Consider the following 19,943-nt stretch of genomic DNA (forward strand, 5'->3'; position numbering starts at 1 on the left):
AATAACTCAATTTTGACAAAAATGTCAGATTGGCAATTTCTGTACCATAATACAGTTTGACACTCCAGAAAACTATAACGCTGTTTGTTTTACTTTTTTTTTCTTTGCTCAATTGTATTTATCTTTGCTTACAATTTGTTTATTATTTTTTATCCATGATTCATTGCCCTACAAAATCACCACAATCAGTCTAAATTCAAGACTTCTTTCCAAAATAGTGCTATTAAATCATCTGGTGAAATTGCATTAATATTGCAATCCATATCGCAGAATAACATTGCAATGTCCAATTTTTTTTCCCCATTATCGTGCAGCCCTAATATATACACACATACAGTTGAAGTCATAATTATTAGCACCCTATTTGAATTTCTTTTTCTTTTTTAAATATTTCTCAAATGATGTTTAACAGAGCGAGGAAATTTCCACAGTATGTCTGATAATATTTTTTCTTCTGGAGAAAGTCTTATTTGTTTTATTTTGACTAGAATAAAAGCAGTTTTGAATTTTTTAAAACTCCTTTTAAGGTAAAAATAATTTTTTCGATAGTCTACAGAACAAACCATAGATATACGATAACTTGCCTAATTACCCTAACCTGCCCAGTTAACCTAATTAACCTAGTTAAGCCTTTAAATGTCACTTTCAGCTGTATAGAAGTGTCTTGAAAAAGATCTAGTCAAATATTATTTACTGTCATCATGACAAAGATAAAATAAATCAGTTATTAGAGATGAGTTATTAAAACTATTGTTTAGAAATGTGTTGAAAAAAATCTGCTCTCCTTTAAACAGAAATTGAGAAAAAAAAGTAAACAGGGGGCCTAATAGTTCAGGGGGCTGATAATTCTGACTTCAACTGTTTGTGCGTCCACAATAGTCACATCGCAGGATATGCAATGCTGCTTTGGATTATAGTTGATCAGCACCACAGTTGAGAATGCATGAGATTTGTGGAGTAACTCCAAAGTTAACCAAAACAGAGTGTAAGTTTATGGTTTGCACAATTTTTTAAAGGGTTTTAATTTGCGTTTAAGGAGAGATTGAAACATTCGAGCACAAAAATGTACAACATTTGTAACTTTATTAAACAATAATTCTCCTTAATTATTAATACAATGAAGTCTATACACTTATTTTACATTTTACATTAGATTTAATTATTTGATTTCTGTATCATAATACAGTTTGACACTCCAGAAAACTATAACGCTGTTTGTTTTACTTTTTTTTCTTTGCTCTTTTGTATTTATTTTTGCTTACAATTTGTTTATTTTTTTTAACAATGATTCATTCCCCTACAAAATCACCATAATCAGTATAAATTCAAGATTTCTTTCCAAATCAGTGCTATTAAGCCATCTGGTGAAATTACATTCATATCGCAATACATATCGCAGAAAAATTAAACATTGCAATGTCCAATTTTTTCCCCAATATTGTGCAGCCCTAATATATACACATATGCAGTTGAAGTCAGAATTAATTTCTTTTTCTTTTTTTAAATATTTCCCAAATGATGTTTAACAGAGCGAGGAAATTTTCACAGTATGTCTGATAATATTTTTTCTTCTGGAGAAAGTCTTATTTGTTTTATTTCGACTAGAATAAAAGCAGTTTTAAATTTTTAAAAACCCATTTTAAGGTCAAAATTATTAGCTCCTTTAAGGTGCATATTTTAGTCTACAATAGTCTACAGAACAAACCATCATTATACAATAACTTGCCTAATTACCCTAACCTGCATAGTTAACCTAATTAACCTAGTTCAGCCTTTAAATGTCTGTTTAAGCTCAAATAAAGTGTCTTGAAAAATATCTAGTCAAATATTATGTACTGTCATCATGGCAAATATAAAATAAATCAGTTAATAGAGATGAGTTACTAAAACTATTATGTTTAGAAATGTGTTTAAAAAAATCCTCTCTCCACAAAACTGAAATTGGGGGAAAGAATAAACGGGGGGAATAATTCAGGGGGGCTAATAATTCTGACTTCAACTGTATATAAACAGTAAAAGGGTTGATGAAGTTGAAGTGCCTTAATTTGTTTTCCCAGACTTGAAAATTTCATGTATTTTTCTTCTGGTGTTTTATATTCCTTGTTTGTCAGGATATTTTCCCTCAGTTTAACATCCTGATGAATAATCTCAAGGTGCTTCATCCTTTTGCTTTCTGTTTCAGATCCCAGTTGTGAGCTCTGTGGATTTTACTTTGAGAACCGGAAAGCATTGGCCAGTCATGCTCGAGCACATTTAAGACAGTTTGGCGTGACCGAGTGGTGTGTGAATGGTTCGCCTATTGAGACGCTGAGCGCCTGGATACGCAGCCGTCCACAGAAAGCAGCAGAGATGCAGCAGAGTTATGCGCAAGGAGTCCGCTATGCCCAAAAGAAGGTATGAAAGCAACTGGAACTATTTTGTGATGCATTAACACTCCCTAGTAATTGATGTTATGTGTAGTTCTGCCATCTTGAAGGTCCCATGACAGTAAACAAAATTTTTTTAGATGTAAGTTTTTAGGATATCTTTAAGCTAGTGTGCTCCAAAAATAGTGATAAAATTCACACTGAGAAGATATAAATGGATCAACGGTTTTATTGACGTCACCTCATAATTCAGTTTCTCATCAAATCTTGACCAATCAAATGCTCTCTAGTTCCTGACATGCCCCGCCCCCTTCAAGATGTTTCACTTTTAATGCTGTCGAGCTCAACCACTCTCACTGGCAGAGCTGTGATAAAACTAAATGCTATTGGCTTTTTTTTAAAGGGGAGGAGCCCCTTATGTCCCGCCCTCTCTTCATGTTTCTGTTGAGATTACGTCAAACATCTAATAAAATAAAAATGCTCATTTCAAAGCACTTCAGGGGACAATCAAATGATCTCTGGATCAGGCGAGAGCACTTTCAGCTTATCTTAGCATCAATGAATTGGGTTATAATAATAATTAAACACCTGCAGCAGGTGCTATGATATTATGCAGTGCTTTAAAAACGTGCAACTATGGAGTCGACTGGAATGGTACAGCAGCAAAGTTCTTTGATTATTACGCTAGAATGAGACTATAGTTACTAAACATATTGGCCTAGAAAATTCTTAGAGCACAATGTAACTAAAGAAGGAAAAATATTGAAACTCTTTGGTCATTTTTGAGCCAGATGCTAATGGTCTAATCTGATTTAATGAGTTATGCTAAGCTAAACTCAAAGCATTCTATTTGTTTCTGTCATTCTTAGTACACAATGTAACAACAGTAGGAAAATTATTGAAACTCTTTTATCATTTTGAGCCAGATGCTAATGGTCTAATCTGATTCAATGAGTTATGCTAAGCTAAGCTAAAAGTGCTTCATTTTTATTTTTTGTCATTCTTAGTGCACAATGTAACTACAGACGGAAAATTATTAAAACTCTTTGGTCAATTTTGAGCGAGATGCTAATGGTCTTATCCGATTTAATGATTTGTGCTAAGCTATAAGTGCTCTTGAGAGTGACTGAACTTCAACAGTGACATTTTTTTAAACTAATTTATATAGTTTTTAAGTTTTAATTTAACTAGATTTATATACACCACCAGTCCACCACTGCTTTCCTGCCTGCCTGACTTGCTGGAATGTTCCAAAATTGGAAATATTGTTTTGGCTTTTTAATTCAACTATGTTAAGCTGTTTTGATAAAATATACACTGAATTGTAACAAGTGCTATAGTAATAAAGATGAATGGAATTAAAACTCAACAGTTAACCATTACAGTTAACACTTAATATATATATATATATATATATATATATATATATATATATATATATATATATATATATATATATATATATATATAATATATTTAGTGAGTCTATTAACAAAAAATGTAGAGTTTTCTTTACAACTTTATTATTAGATTAAGCATTTTTCCTGACCTTTTTCATGTCTTTATTTCAAAATAATGCCTAGCAGCAAACAAATCTAGGGAATTTTGGACCAACGTCTAGGTACAGGGTTTATACGGTCATGGAAAACTTGGAAAATTCATGGAATTTTGACAGCATTTTCAAGGCCTGGAAAAGTTTTGGAAATTTTTGTGTGTGTGTGTGTTTTACTGTGTTTTTTTGTTTGTTTTTGTTTTACTGTGCTTTGTTGTTTTTTCATTTTCTTGTAAGCGCTTTGGGTTTTAGAAAAGCACATTGTAAATAAAATATATTATTATTATTATTATTATTATTAAAAGTCATGGAAATTAGTTTAACAAATGTCTGTATACTTGAATATAGGTTAGTTGCCTTCACTTTTTTTCTGTCCTTGGCCAAATGCTCTCACGTTATTAGCGGTGTGTAAGCAATATCTAAATACATTTTACATAGATAAAAAAATGCATTTAAACTAAATAGATTGTTGCGTGTTTTATGATATGTTGTAATAAGATTGACCCTGCTTTATTTTTCTTATTATTTACCACAAATACGTAAACATTGCATGAAACATTAGGCCATAAAAATTTACTTAAGTCCTGCAAAAAATTTAGTTGTAAAAATGTGTATGTAGATACAAATAGGACTTAATGATGTCGGTAATATGCAAATTTAACAATGACATCATCCAGAGCAGGGCTGTCCAAACTCAGTTCTGGAGGGCCGATATCCTGCATATTTTAGTACCAATTAACCCCAATTAAACACACCTGAACCAGCTAATCAGGCTCTTTAGGTACACTACAATCTTCCAAGGAGGTGTGTTGAAGAAAGTTGGAGCTAAAATATGCAGGACGCCGGTCCTCCAGGACTGAGTTTGGACACCCCTGATCTAGAGACATTTAGCGACTTCTCAAGCACATCTTGGTTACTTTCTGTTAAATATACTGCAACACTGGTCATGTGATGTGTATACTGTGTTTAAATGTACATATCTTGCTCGTCTAATGTTAGTTAAAATGTGCTGCAATCTTTCGCAGAGGTGCAGTTCTGTCGTCTCACCATCCTGTGACTCTGATCCTACAACGCCTGTTTCCCAAAAGCCCACTGTTGCCAAATGGGCGTCTCTCACTTTGCCTCAAAAGAGGGCAATTGGACGGGATGCTAACAGTTGTTCTTGGGGATTGTCCTCACGGGGAGCGGATGCAAAAAGCCGGAGTGCAAGTTCCACTCAGCATGGCCTTATTCCACAGCCTGCCGGTCATCATTCCAACAATGCACTTCCACATGCACAAGTGGCCCACAGTGAACTCAACGTGCGTTTGCCCCGAGGTATGAGCACAGCCTTTAGGCTAATTTTTATTTTTGCCTTGCTCTGCAGCACAAGCCTCTGCTCACTGTGTGCTCACAGCCAAGCATTGTGAAGGCTTTTATTCTTGAGGCACTCGCCACTGTACTATTATTTGTAACAACAGGGGACAACTCGAAGGAGTTGTCATGAAGAAGAAGTCAGCGAGTGGAGTTGCCAAATAAGTGAATTTCACTTTGTGCGATTTATTCATAAACTAATTTCGAGAGGATCACGTGCTTATAATCAACATGGCTGGCTCCTTATCAGCTCCGTAATCAGCCCTATTAGATGATTACGGAAGCATTATAAATACCCTGAGTTTTTCACTCCAGTCATCTTCGTCTTGAAGTTTGGTGTTTCTGTGCGGAGTTTAAGTGTTCTCCCTGTGTTCGCGTGGGTTTCCCCCGGGTTCCCCGGTTTCCTCCCACCGTCCAAAAACATAAACCATAGCCAATCGACTAAAACAAATTATTACCGAATACAACCTGAGTTTACACTTCTCACGGTGACAAGCCAGGGAGTTCTCGAGACCTACCTGACCTCAAACTCCCCTCTCGCCCTTCTAACGGGAGGGAGCCCCGGGCTTGAGGATATTACGAGCTCAGGGCTCTCTCCCGAGACAGCATGCCAAATATGCTTATTGATTTTCAGTTAAGTATGAACTCTTGAAACATAAAATGAGCAGGTTCTGGATGCTAATAGCCCCTTTCACACAGTGATACCGGTAAATATCCGGAAAATTTACGCAACGACTTTATCGGTATATACAAAAAAGCGCTGTTCACACAGGCGAGGACGTTACGGAATTTTTCCGGAAAAGAGCATTCACACATCCATTCCAAAATACCGGTAAATTCTGACATCATTCACCACAAATGAGCTTTAAACGGCTGCGCTTGTGTTTGTAAACATTTGACTAAATTACAAACTCTGTGGATGATCAATTTTGTAAACAACTTTCACAGGATCATATTCGCATGTCGAGATGTTCATAATATGTGCGTGTGCAGGCGCTCACAGGCTGTTTCATGGGCACACGCAAAGCTTGAAGGTAAACAAACAACGGCTTATCATAAGCATCTTATCGATGATTATTTGCACAGTTGGCATTAAGAAGAACATATAAACGTGATCTGACTAACTTCTAGCAGCTAAATGTGTCTGGAAAAATATTCAAAGACTTTTATTCTCACAAACCGCGCGGACGTAAATGCGTCTGACTGTTGTGATTGGCTAAAGCAGAAGTCTTACGTCAGCACGTTCTAGACGTGCACGGGCTTATTCCGAAAATCTTCCTTCTGCGTTCACACAGCGCAGCTTTCCGGCAAATTGCCGGTAATGTTACAACTTCTCTTTCCGGAAAATAGCCAGAACGAATTTACCGGTATTTTCAAAAAGGACCTGTTCACACATACAACCTTTCCGGAAAATTGCCGGCAATTTTCCAGAAAGGTCTGTATGTGTGAAAGGGGCTAATGAAGGACACTCGTTAAAATGTTTGCTTTTAATAAAGTTGTTTAAGTAACATTTTGTATATACAAGCTAACTGCGTACGTAATGCAAAAACCTTTACACAATAAAAATGACAATTTACTGCATAATAATAATATTAATTATAATAATACGAAATGAATAATAATGGAATTGAGTGGTAAGTTTGCTGGTTCAAGAATCGGCTAGGTTAGTTGGCATTTCTTTGTCGAGTTTGCATGTTCTCCCTGTGTCCGCATGGATTTTCCCCACAAGTCCAAAGACATGTGCTATAGGTGAATTAGGTAAGCTAAATTGTCCATAGTGTATGTGTGGATATGGGTGTTTCCCAGTGATTGGTTGCTGCTGGATGGGGATCCGCTGCGTAAAACATACAGTATGCTGGATTAGTTGGCGGTTCATTCCACTGTGGCGACCCCAGATTAATAATGGGACTAAGCTGAAAAGAAAGTAAATGAATGAATGTCAATCATCGGACAACCTGTGCACAAAATATATACATTGTTTTCCCTAAAAGCTTCAAAGGCAACCTTAAGGACTTTACATCAGGTAGTTGTTTTGGTTTTACTAAAGGTGTTGCACATGCAAATTCCCCGAACTTGGCCAGACTCTGCTCCAAGTGGCGCATCTTTGATTGCGGAGCCATGGCCAAAGTTACAAACAAAGTAATGCGCTCCGCCACCCAAAATCATTTTGTGCGCACCCAGAGTGAAGTTGTTACAACCAAACAAAACAAAACTTTCCATTAACTATAAACAATCGCTCCATCGCGCTCACGCGGCTCTCGGTCCAACCCACACTCACCAGCGATACCAAGCCGACCAATCACAGAGCTTGCGCTACGCGTCGTTGATGTGTAGTTACATTTCTTGAGAAGTGCACGTCAGCTATGAGGGCTATACGTCCATGTGTAGGCTGCGCCGTAGTATAAAGCAGAAGTATAAATCAGCCTTAACAATGATCACCTCAGGTGCTGATTGTGTGCTTTATTCAGTGATAAATGCTACCAGTATGCGCTTGAAGACCATTTCACATGACATTTATTGCCATACTAAAAGCGCCAGCAGACCTCACATCTCAAATGAAACTAAAATAAAAAAAATAGCAAACTGTTTAAAAATTAAAGTCAGAACTGTGACAGTGCATACAAGCAACATCAGACACTCAATCGCCTATGTTTTTTTTTTACTAATGTTTAAGAGGCTTAGTATTCATTGATTATAGAACTATCATGTCATTGAATGGGTTTAGTATTTAATGGTTTCGGTTGTTTTGTGTCGCATTTGGAGCAGAAAACAAAACTGGAATCTTGTCTCTTGCAGTTTGCCTTAAATATTTCCTATCTGTTTTCCACAACAACTTGCAAGATTTGCACCTAAGCAGCTGATTTGTTTCTCTGAAGGATTCGAGAGACGGCCTCTTAAACACCCGTCACATGCTGAAGGAGGGGAGGGAGAGAGCGGCCCCCCAAAGCCTCGCTCCAGTACCGTTCCAGCTCTTGTGCCAAAGCCCCCCTCCACCCCTCTGGTTAGACTTGTGGGTAAAATTTACTCGCTCAAGTGCCGGTGAGTAGCATGTCAGATTTATACTTGCATCACAGCCTTGATGTCTACTAAATTAGGAAGCGAGCTGTTTTAGGATAGGCTGTAACAGTGTTTAATCCATGTGCAACATTAACAGTCCCATCTCAGAATAGATTGCAGTTCTAATGACATGACATGGCATAGCAATGACCATTCAGCCCACTTAAGTGCTGGTTTGTAATACTTGGTAATAATTGGTGTCGTTGAAGTTATGGCCTAAAGGTTACAATGTGGTACTTGAACCATTGTCGTGTATGAGTAAACATACTTGACAATATAATACAATATTCACTTTCACTTCACAGTAGTAGCAAGTTCTCAAATATTCAAATGTTTCAGCTGTTTTCATTTTAGTGAAATCAAGTTCAAAGCTAGCATTTCCATCTAGAAGCAAACTTAGCTCCTTATTAGAGCCTTGGTTCATTGTAGAAGTTAGCACAGAAGGTTTGGGAAAGATTGACATTGATAAAACATTGACTCTTGTAGATATGTGAAGTTGACGTCGTTACTATGTAATACTTTTTTTTTGGGGGGGTATTGAGCATTTTTTTTATTGATGCATGGAATTAACTGTGAAAGTGTTTTAGTATAATTCTTAAAGCAAATATGGACTTATACAATTACCGGCCACTTTATTAGGTACATCTTACTAGTACCGAGTTGGACCCCCTTTTGCCTTCAGACTGCCTTACGCCCCATTCACACGGGGCTTCAGTGTCAACGCTTCACAGAGGGCGCGTCTGAAGTTGGGGCTAACATGATTGTCATAGAAGCGTAAGCCAATGAAATTAGTCAACAATAGGCTACTTTCTAAGCTGGTGTATTTGCATACAGCAATCAGATTGGCTGTCACTTCCGAAGGCAGAACTGCCGCTCACTGGATATTTTCTCTTTTTCGGATCATTCTTTGTAAACTCTAAAGATGGTTGTGCGTGAAAATCCCAGTAGATCAGCAGTTTCTGAAATAATCAGACCAGCCTGTCTGGCACCAACAACCACGCCATGTTCAAAGTCACTTAAATCACCTTTCTTCCCCATTCTGATGCTCGGTTTGAACTGCAGCAGATCGTCTTGACCATGTCTACATGCCTAAATGCTAGGGATGTAACGGTATCAGAATTTCACGGTACGGTAATACCTCGGTATGAATGTCATGGTACGGTATTTATTGAATCATTTACAGGAAAAAACAAAACTTATGAAAATACTCCAAAAAAGTGCCAAAAGTGTCAATGACATACAAATTAGCCATCTATCTGTAAGCTTTGAAACAGGAACTTCAATTTTAATAACAAAAAAATATTAAACCATGTAAAAAAATAAAGTTTCAATTTAGTATTGTTGAAAACTCATCACATTCAACATTTAATCACTCACTGACTTAGATAGAGATGGGTTTAAAGGAAAATTATCATATAAATATAATCTGGTAAAAGCTGGTATCTCTGGGCATTTACAATGTCCCCTGCAACAGAAAAAAACCCTCTCATTTGGGACTGAGGTTTCTGGGACAAGAGAGATATGACTTGGCCCAGGTTGACAGCAGTGGGTAACGTTGTGCATTGTCTTTCCCCCACTTGAGAGGACAAACCATGAGTAAGATAGAGGTCTCATGTCTGCATCAATCTGAACAGTGTGCTGACAACACCGCTATTCAGTACGCGCGCGACAACACCGCTATTCAGTACGCGCGCGACAACACTGCTATTCAGTACGCGCACGACAACACAGCTGATAAGAACTCGCGCGACAACACCGCTATTCAGAACGCGCGCGACAACACAGCTGATAAGAACTCGCGCGACAACACCGCTATTCAGTATGCGCGCGACAACACAGCTGATAAGAACTCGCGCGACAACACAGCTGATAAGAACTCGCGCGACAACACAGCTGATAAGAACTCGCGCGACAACACAGCTGATAAGAACTCGCGCGACAACACAGCTGATAAGAACTCGCGCGACAACACCGCTATTCAGAACGCGCGCGACAACACAGCTGATAAGAACTCGCGCGACAACACCGCTATTCAGAACGCGCGCGACAACACAGCTGATAAGAACTCGTGCGACAACACCGCTATTCAGTACGCGCGCGACAACACAGCTGATAAGAACTCGCGCGACAACACAGCTGATAAGAACTCGCGCGACAACACAGCTGATAAGAACTCGCGCGACAACACCGCTATTCAGTACGCGCGCGACAACACAGCTGATAAGAACTCGCGCGACAACACAGCTGATAAGAACTCGCGCGACAACACCGCTATTCAGAACGCGCGCGACAACACAGCTGATAAGAACACGCGCGACAACACCGCTATTCAGAACGCGCGCGACAACACAGCTGATAAGAACTCGTGCGACAACACCGCTATTCAGTACGCGCGCGACAACACAGCTGATAAGAACTCGCGCGACAACACAGCTGATAAGAACTCGCGCGACAACACAGCTGATAAGAACTCGCGCGACAACACAGCTGATAAGAACTCGCGCGACAACACCGCTATTCAGTACGCGCGCGACAACACAGCTGATAAGAACTCGCGCGACAACACAGCTGATAAGAACTCGCGCGACAACACAGCTGATAAGAACTCGCGCGACAACACCGCTATTCAGTACGCACGCGGCGACAACACCCGCTTTAGAGTTTTCCGGCTCTTTTTCATCCCCGCTTCTAGCAGCACACTTCATTTCCGCATTACTGGATCTGTAGCGACAACAGACCGCAAGGGATGATGGTCAAGCATGGGCTGATGGGAATTGTAGTTTTCGCTACCTCCCGTTCGCTTCATTCGCCTGAGCAAATTTTCTCAGAAGACCATTAGTTTTACCGAGTCATGCTACTTCGGTAATATCGAAAAAAATTAATATTGCGGTATGACGGTATTTACAATACCGTTACATCCCTACTAAATGCATTGAGTTGCTAGTTGTTAATAAGAAATTTGTGTTAACAAGCAGTTGGACAGGTGTACCTAATAAAGTGGCCAGTGAGTGTATTGTCTATTGATTGTGTTTATATGTGTTAAATATGCAGTCAAGCTTGAAATTATTCATACCCCTGGGAAGACTTTGGAATATTGAGCTATTTTGCACAAGGTAGTCGATGGTGCACTCCGCTGCTCTTGGGCTTTGATCAGTGGAAGCCATTTAAGGGAATGAGTTTCATAGCACAGCGCTTTCCGTATCCAGTGCGAAAGTTGCTTCACATCGCATGTTGATGAGTGCCTGAGGAAAGTGAAACCAGTGCGCCCAACACTGCTGAGCAGCAACAATTAAAAGCCAGAAATGCCATATTATTTTCGACATCCTATAGTTTACTGCATGCTTAATTATAAACGATTATACCAGTGCTCTAGACTTTTTATCATATTTAATTTGTGATTAATTTCTCGTAGGTTCTGTGACGTGGAATTTCACGGCCCTCTCTCGGTACAGGAGGACTGGATCAGACACCTACAGCAGCACATCCTCAACCTGAACTACAAGAAGACCGAACCACCCGCAAACGACTCTCCTGCCCAAAGCGACACTCCTGCGCCCAAACCCCAAGTCTCAGCTGCTACCTCCACGTCCACTGCATCCACAATCCCTGCCGCTGCCCCGTCCACACCGTCCCCCAAATCCCCCACAGCTACACACGCTTCAGCCTCCACCCTCAGCCAAGCTTCCACAGCACCATCACCTGCTAATTAGGATAGGATGCCGTCATCTCCATCCCTAATTTGTAAAGATCAGTCATCTTTGAATATCTGTCATCAAAGGAAGATTTTTACTGGGAATGGTCTCAGATAGCGACCCACTCACCCTGACCTACATCGGGAGCATCTGTTATGATTGAGGAGTGAGGTAGGTGTGTTGCCATGACAGCTCTCCTCTGACTGATCCTTATTTATGAACAGGAAAAGAGTTACTTCTTACATTTGGGTTTGCTTTGATAAGGAGTACATGGTGACTGTAAGTACAGTTCTGTAAGCTACCTGGCCAGCAACAACAGTCGTCGTTAAAAAAAGGAACTCCTAAAACTACAGCCAAACCCTTTACCAGATGTATTGTGTAAATTGTTGACATATCTGAGAATTACAATCAGAAAGACGAACATAAAACTTAACCTAAAATGGTTTCTCTGAAGCACTTAAAGGAAAGTCCCCCCTTATAAGAAAGCTAATCTATTCATTTTGTTCACAGTTTGTAACTGTGATAATTGAGTATAAGCTTACACTGCCATGCAGTTATCAAAAAAAAAGAGACATTTGATTTAGATTGATTCATGACATGCCTTTTCTTTCCTGTCAATAATGCGGTTTTGATGCTTCTCAGTTGAATCTTGCTGCTTAAAGGGATATTTCACTCCAAAACTACTCATCCTCTAATTGTTCTAAACCTGATTGAGATTCTTTCTTCTGATGGAACGCAGAGGAAGATACAGTATAAACCATTTCAATGTTACTGGCTCATGAACATTTCCTGCTTGTTGTCAAACTATTTTGTAACTGTTAAAAGAGGGAATCCAATCATAACTTGATGTTAAATCAGTTATCATAACGTTATTTATCCAGATTTTAGATTCTCGGATGCTATGGAAATGAAAACATGTAAATACGTTAGGACCATTGTTACCGTACGTTCACACCGAAAGCGGCGAGAGCGTCAAAGTAGCCGGAAGTCATTCATTTTCAATGAGAGCTGGCGGCGATAGGCGACGATAATCGGCGAGGAGCAGCGCGGCGCGTCTTCGCCGACGTGAGCGTCGAGGAGAGTTGAAATGAAGTCAACTTTTTGGTAATGAGCTATGACGCGGTTCGGCGGCAAGCAAATCAGAATGAAGACGTCCACCGCTTGATAGCAGTTCAGAGAACACAGACCTGTGAACTTTGGTTCCGACCACAGTTGTTCCCAAGGGTTTGATTATTGCGGTCGCCGGATTTCCAATTATTTACAATGTTTTCTTACAGGAACATGCATTAAATAAGTTACTGGCAAGTTACTGATGTTCATTAATGTTATATAAATTTATCTTTAAAAAGCGGGATTCTCACGCGATGTGACAGTACAAAACAGTACTGCTGCTTCAGGATATTTCAGACATATGGACACATATTGGATAAATAGAGCAAAGCCATACCACATGCAGCTTGATCTTCCATTGTTATATGAATTTGATAAGAAGTGCGCAACATTTTCACGCTAAAAACATGTCTTATGCAAGAATGTAACTGATAATGCTGCAACGGCTCCTTTAAGTACGAGATCAATGTAGCGAGTTTTGACGCTCTCGCCGCCGGAGCTGAAGGCAGACAGCGTTGTCGCCAGGGCGGCCAGAGCGACCTTGGACGCTCTCGCCGCTTTCGGTGTGAACGTACGGTTATGGTTTATATCCCTCAAAATGGTCTATACTGAATTATATACTTCCATAGTTTTGTTCCTGCTATGGATCTCAGTGGCTGCTTGTTTCCAGCGTCCTAAATATTTTGTTTAACACCATGAAGAAACATTTAGAACCACGTGACCGTTAATAAATGGTGTGGAAATGGTAATTTTGGGTGAATTATCCCTTTAAAGTGTGTTCACACTTTGGTTCATTTGGTCCAGTTTAGTGTAATCTTTGTGTGCTTGGCATTCTGTCATTTTAATGACAAAACCTAAAGATAACAAAAACAAAAGGATGTATATTTTAAACTCTCCTAACATCCCAAAACCCATGTGATATACACTACCTGACAAAAGTCTTGTCGCCTATCCAAGTTTTAGGAACACCAAATAATAATTTGACTTCTAGTTGATCATTTGGTATCAAAAGTGGCTTCTATGAAAGGCAAAGGCCTCTAGATTACGCTTATTTTACCAAAATAAAATATGACCATGTCTTGATTTTTAATTATTTAATTAAGACAGTAAGGTCTGACTTTGCTCAGACAAAAAGTCTTGTCACTTAACAGAAATAATGTACAGTATAGAATATAAAGTCATGCTGCTCTGGAATAAGAATGAATATTGTGTATGACTCCCATGAGCTTGGAAGACTGCATCTATACATCGCTGAAATGTTCATCAAGATTCTTTGGATTCATATTCAATGCCTTCTTCATCATCTTAAGCTCAATAATGTTCATGTCTGGTGACTGGACTGGACATTCCTGGAGCACCTCGACCTACTTTGCTTTTAAGAACTTTGATATGGAGGCTAGAGCCACGTTTACACTAGTGCGTTTTAGTTTTAAAACGGCATTTTAGATCAAAAACGATCCGCGTCCACACTAGCGTTTCACCTAGCGTCTCTGAACATATAGCGTCCACACTACGCCACCAAAAACATATATCACGTGACCATTCGCGCACTCTGGGCCTGCGGGTTCTAGTATAAACAGAAAGCATGCGTCTCGCTCGGCATTTGGTTATTGTTAGTCAACAAACGCCGGTTGAACATTTAACGCGATGGCAAAGGAAGCAAGAGAGGTATTTTTGTGGACAGACAACGAGGTCGAGTTGTTACTAAACGTAACAAATGAATAACTGCACAATGGCACCTAAAACAGACAATAATGCAAACAACGCTCCCATTTCTGTGCCCATGTTGTTGTTTACAGTACTGTCTTCCGGTAGCGTTAAAGCCATGTGTTATAGTCATGTGATAGGGACTTGATGAATAAAGGAAGGAGGATACGCAATGACACAAAAGCCCCAATCAGGTAGCGAATCTCAGAAGTCTCACCTCCGTTTTCAGATGTCTCCGTTTTTCCTCATTCACACTGAAACGAAGCATCAGCGTTTTAGAATTAAAACGGGCTCTCCAGCGTTTTCAAAACGCTCCGCTTTCAGTGCTCGAGAACTCCGGCGTAGTGTGGACGGATGGCGTAACCGTAGCAAAACGTATGTGTTTTAAAACGAAAACGCATTAGTGTTAACGGGGCCTAAAGTGAGAAGGAGCGCTATCCTGCTGAAGAATTTGCCCTCTCCTGTGGTTTGTAATGTAATGGGCAGCACAAATGTCTTGATATCTCAGGCTGTTGATGTTACCATCCACTCTGCAGATCTCTTGCACACCACAATACTGAATGGAACCCCAAACCATGATTTTTCCTACACCAAACTTGACTGATTTCTGTGAGAACCTTGGGTCCACGTGGGTTCCAGTAGGACTCCAGCAGTTCAACAGATTATTCTTTAAAAAAATCGACCTTCTGCCACTTTTACATTAACTAGAAGTCAAGTTATTATTTGTTGCTCTTACAACTGGGATCAACAACAAGACTTTTGTCAGGTAGTGTACATCTAATTATGTGCATGTGATGGTATGTTCGTTAGTTGAGAACTCACGAAGAGCATGTAAAATGTGAGAAAGGAGTGAAAAAAGTAGCAGGAATTCCTCCAACTGAAGATCTGCTGAAAGAAAGAAGTATTTCTGATGCCTATATTGAAATGTACAAACTTTTTTAGTTCGTTTAGAGGTTTTAGTTCTGTGTTGCTTTTTATAATTGTGTCTTACCGCATTAGAGGTTGTTTGGAAGTGGATGGAGACCAGTTTTTCTTCAAAACAAACTTGAGCACTGTTGTCTCACAGCATGAAGATCACTGGTTTGAGTCCCAGCTGGACCAGGAAGCATTTCTGTATGAAGTTTGCATGTTTTCCCTGTGTTCGAGTGTGTTTCCTCTGGCTGCTCCAGTTTCCAGTCCAAAAACATGCACTATAGATGAATTTAATAAACTAAATTGGCCGTAGTGTATGAGTGTGTCTGTGAATGTGAGAGTGTATGGGTGTTTCCCAGTACTGGGTTGTGGCTGGAAGGGCGTCAGCTGTGCAAAACATATGGCAGAATAGTTGGTGGTTTATTCTGCTGTGGCGACCTCTGAAATAGAGACTAAGCTGAATGAGTGAATGAACTCGAGTCAATTGTAATCAGACCAAACCTGCCGAGTGTGAACACACACATAAGAGTTATTGATCAAATTTGTCTCCAACCAAATGCTGCTAAATATTTAAAATAAGCTAAGCACACTTAGTTCAATGCATCGTTTTAGCACATGACCAACATTTGTACAAAGTGAGCTTGGAAAAATTCCGAACATGCGTATTTACGCCTTTGTTGCCATTTCATAGGGCTCGTTATTTTGTAGCGCGTTTGCACAAGCTTCGCTTAATCCTAGATTGCTTCATTTTTACTGCAGCTTTCTCGCTAATTTGTAGCTCCAAATGAAACAGTTGACGTAGCTGTCTAAAAAAATAGTCTTATTGTTTTTTTTTAAAAGATAATGATGATAACATACAGTGCATCCGGAAAGTATTCATAGCGCTTCACTTTTTCCACATTGTTTATGTTACAGCCTTATTCCAAAATTGATTCAATTAATTTATTTACTCAAAAGTCTACACACAATACCCCATAATGACAATGTGAAAAAAGTTTTAGAAATTTATACCAATTTCTATAAAATAAAACCCTTGAAAAGTCACATGTACATCAGTATTCACAGCCTTTGTCGTGAAGCTCTAAGTTGAGCTCAGGTACATTTTGTTTCCACTGATCATTCTTGAGATGTTTCAGCAGCTTAATTGGAGTTCACCTGTGGTCAATTCAGTTAATTGGACATGATTTGAAAAGGCATACACCTGTCTATATAAGCTCCCAGGGTTGACAGTGCATGTCAAAGCACAAACCAAGCATGAAGACAAAGGAATTGTCTGTAGACCTCTGAGACAGGATTGTCTTGAGGCACAAGAAGGGCCTTAGTCAGGAAGATGATCAATAACCCAATGGTCACCCTGTCTGAGCTCCAGGGTTCTTCAGTGGAGAGAGGAGAACCTTACAGAAGGACAACCATCTGTGCAGCAATCCACCAATCAGGCCTGTATGGGAGAGTGGCCAGAAGGAAGACAAGCCAAAGTTGAGATTAAAATTAAACTCTTTGGAGTGAATGCCAGGCATTACGATTGGAGAAAACCAGGCAGCGCTCATCACCAGGCTAATACCATCCCTACAGTGAAGCATGGTGGTGGAAGCATCATGCTGTGAGGATGTTTTTCAGCAGCAGGAACTGGAAGACTAGTCAGGATAGAGAGAAAAGTTGAATGCAGCAGTGTACAGAGACATCCTGAATGAAAACCTGCTTCAGAGAGCTCTTGACCACCTCAGACTGGGGTGACTGTTTATCTTCCAGCAGGACAATGACCCAAAGCATGCCGCCAAAATATCACTGCAATGGCCTCACAACTACTGTGAATGTCTTTAAGTGTCCCAGCCAGAGCCCAGATCTAAATCCTATTGTACATCTCTAGAGAGATCTAAAAATGGCTGTACACTGTCCCATCCAACCTAATAAAGCTTGAGAGGTACTGCAAAGAGGAATGGGCAAAAATTCCCAAAGACAGGTGTGCCAAGCTTGTGGCATCATATTCAAAGACTTGAGACTGTAATTGCTGCCAAAAGTGCGTCAACAAAGTATTGAGCAAAGGCTGTGAATACTAATGTACATGTGACTTTTCAGCTTTTTTATTTTTAATAAATTTGCAACCATTTCAAAAACTCTTTTTCCACATTGTCATTATGGGGTATTGTGTGTAGAATTTTGAGGAAATAAATGAATTCAATCTATTTTGGAATAAGAGTGTAACATTAAAAAAATGTGAAAAAGTGAAGCGCTATGAATACCTTCGGGATGCACTGTAGCCTTTCGTATTTTAGGCTCACAAAAGTCACCTTCTTTGTGTATGCATTTCAAGAGAGCCCAAATTTTATGGCCCATTTGAATGTGGAAAAAACGATTTGGCTAAACTTCATTTGAATGTTTAACAAGATTTAAAAGTTGATGCACTTTTATCTGTGATAAATCGAGGAGCGTTTGTGTGTTTAATGTATATATGAATATATATATTTTGTTTTTCTGAGCATAAAATGCCTGTGGACGACGCTTTTTTTCTGAACAAGGTTTCCCTCTAACGATTTTCACGAAGAAACAAAAGCTAGAACTTTCCCGAACTGTATAAATTTGCCAGTGACAGAATGTGCCAAAGAGAGCGTCACACGTCTCGGTAGCTTTAGCTTTTGCACATTTTGTGCAAGTCCGTTGTTTTGTCTTTGAGAAACAAGATGGTGGCAGCCTTCGGATTTGCGTCCGATTATATAGAAATCGACGAATGAGTATACAAGTACACCATACTCATGGTCCAAGAACTGACTGAGGATTTTTACAGCAAATACAGTGACTGCCTCCCAAACATACCAGTGCTTTTTTGGTTTAATTTCCATATCTGCACAGGGAAGCAATGACAAACCGATCCAGAATGGATGTTTGTTGCAGCTTTTCACGACTTAACTTTGACTGTTAGGCTTTTAGTATTCCGAAAGGGAATAACATTGATATATCTAACCTAACATATGTATAGACGAGAAGAAGAAGAAGAAGATATCAACTCTTTAACACTTCAGATGTGATCTCGTGATCATTGTGAGTTTCTTTCGATTTTTAATGCTGTGTATTTTTTTAATGAGACGTGCGTTCCTTTACTTGCCGTTATGAATAGGTCCGTGTTTTTATTTTGTATTCTGTCGGTTTCTCTTTTAAGATTCAAGTTCATCGGTGCTCATGCGAACGAGTGGATGTGAATGGGTTTTTAAAATGAAGATTGTTCCAAAGGGAGATTGTCAAGTCCTGGCGCAAGGACTCTAAAAACGTGTCTTAAATGCAACTGCTATGTACATGATGTTACTGGTTAGTTTGGATGTTTTGCTTCGCAGCTGAAGTTCTCTGGCTGCTTTAGACTGCAGTCTCTGTACAAGTGTTTGTGTATAAGAGAGAGGAAAACGTGACCTTTTTTGTGTCTGAGAGAGAGAAGTGTTGACCAGAGAAAGATTCTCTTGAATGAAAAATCATTAAATGTGATCTGAAATCTCTGCGTGTTTCGTACTCATCATTTTTAATTTAGAACTGACCTTTTGTTACTTTGAACAAGACTTAGCGCAAACCAAACAGCCAGGAAATGGTTGAAGTAGAAGTCACTTTTCATGAGCAGGGTACAAAGCCTGTGCTTTTTTAAAAATAGCTGTGTACAATTATATTACCTTGCAATGAAAAGCTGCCCAAAAATAGTCACTTTAAGTGTCTAGAAGTTCATTGTATTTTTGACGGACAAGGATCTGTTCTAGATCTGTGGTAAAAATCTCTCCTCGGTATTGATTCTGATACTATAAAACGCATCTGTTCTCTTTTAATTTGGTTTTGAGCTTAGTTTTTAACAGCAGATGGCGCTCTAGACTAGTTTTAGACAGCAAATGGCGCTCTAGACTAGTTATAACAGCAGATGACGCCATAGGCTAGTTTTAACAGCAGATAATGCTCCATGCTAGTTTTTCACAGGAGATGGCGGTCTTGGCTAGATTTTAACAGCAGATTATGCTTTGAGCTAGTTTTTAGCAGCAGATGATGCTCTAGGCTAGTTTTTAACAGCAGATAGCGCTCTATGCTAGTTTTAACAGCAGATAATGCTCCATGCTAGTTTTTAACAGCAGATGGCCCTCTAGGCTAGTTTTAACAGCAGATGATGCTCCATGCTAGTTTTTAAACAGCAGATGGCGTTCTAAGCTAGATTTTAACAGCAGATGCTTT

The 19,943-nt window shown here is 39.4% G+C and overlaps 2 protein-coding genes across 6 annotated transcripts in view; both read left to right on the top strand.

The window, feature by feature from the left end:
* The window catches only part of wizb (WIZ zinc finger b), a 46,082-nt gene extending 33,265 nt beyond the window's left edge, over positions 1–12,817 (top strand). For all 5 annotated transcript variants that reach the window (XM_087243959.1, XM_087243958.1, XM_087243962.1 and 2 more), the window contains 4 exons: positions 2,183–2,394; positions 4,944–5,235; positions 8,148–8,310; positions 11,741–12,817. In XM_087243959.1, the coding sequence (XP_087100085.1) occupies positions 2,183–2,394; positions 4,944–5,235; positions 8,148–8,310; positions 11,741–12,038 (965 nt within the window). In that variant the 3' untranslated portion in view covers positions 12,039–12,817. The remainder of the gene's footprint in view (positions 1–2,182; positions 2,395–4,943; positions 5,236–8,147; positions 8,311–11,740) is intronic.
* dnaaf5 (dynein axonemal assembly factor 5) overlaps positions 1–19,943 on the top strand; it is a 571,499-nt gene that overhangs the window by 545,888 nt on the left and 5,668 nt on the right. The gene's annotated exons all lie outside the window — the stretch shown is intronic.

Source organism: Danio rerio, chromosome 3 (genome assembly GCF_052040795.2).
Source record: "Danio rerio strain M-AB ecotype USA chromosome 3, GRCz13ab, whole genome shotgun sequence".
In the NCBI taxonomy this organism is placed as follows: domain Eukaryota; kingdom Metazoa; phylum Chordata; class Actinopteri; order Cypriniformes; family Danionidae; genus Danio; species Danio rerio.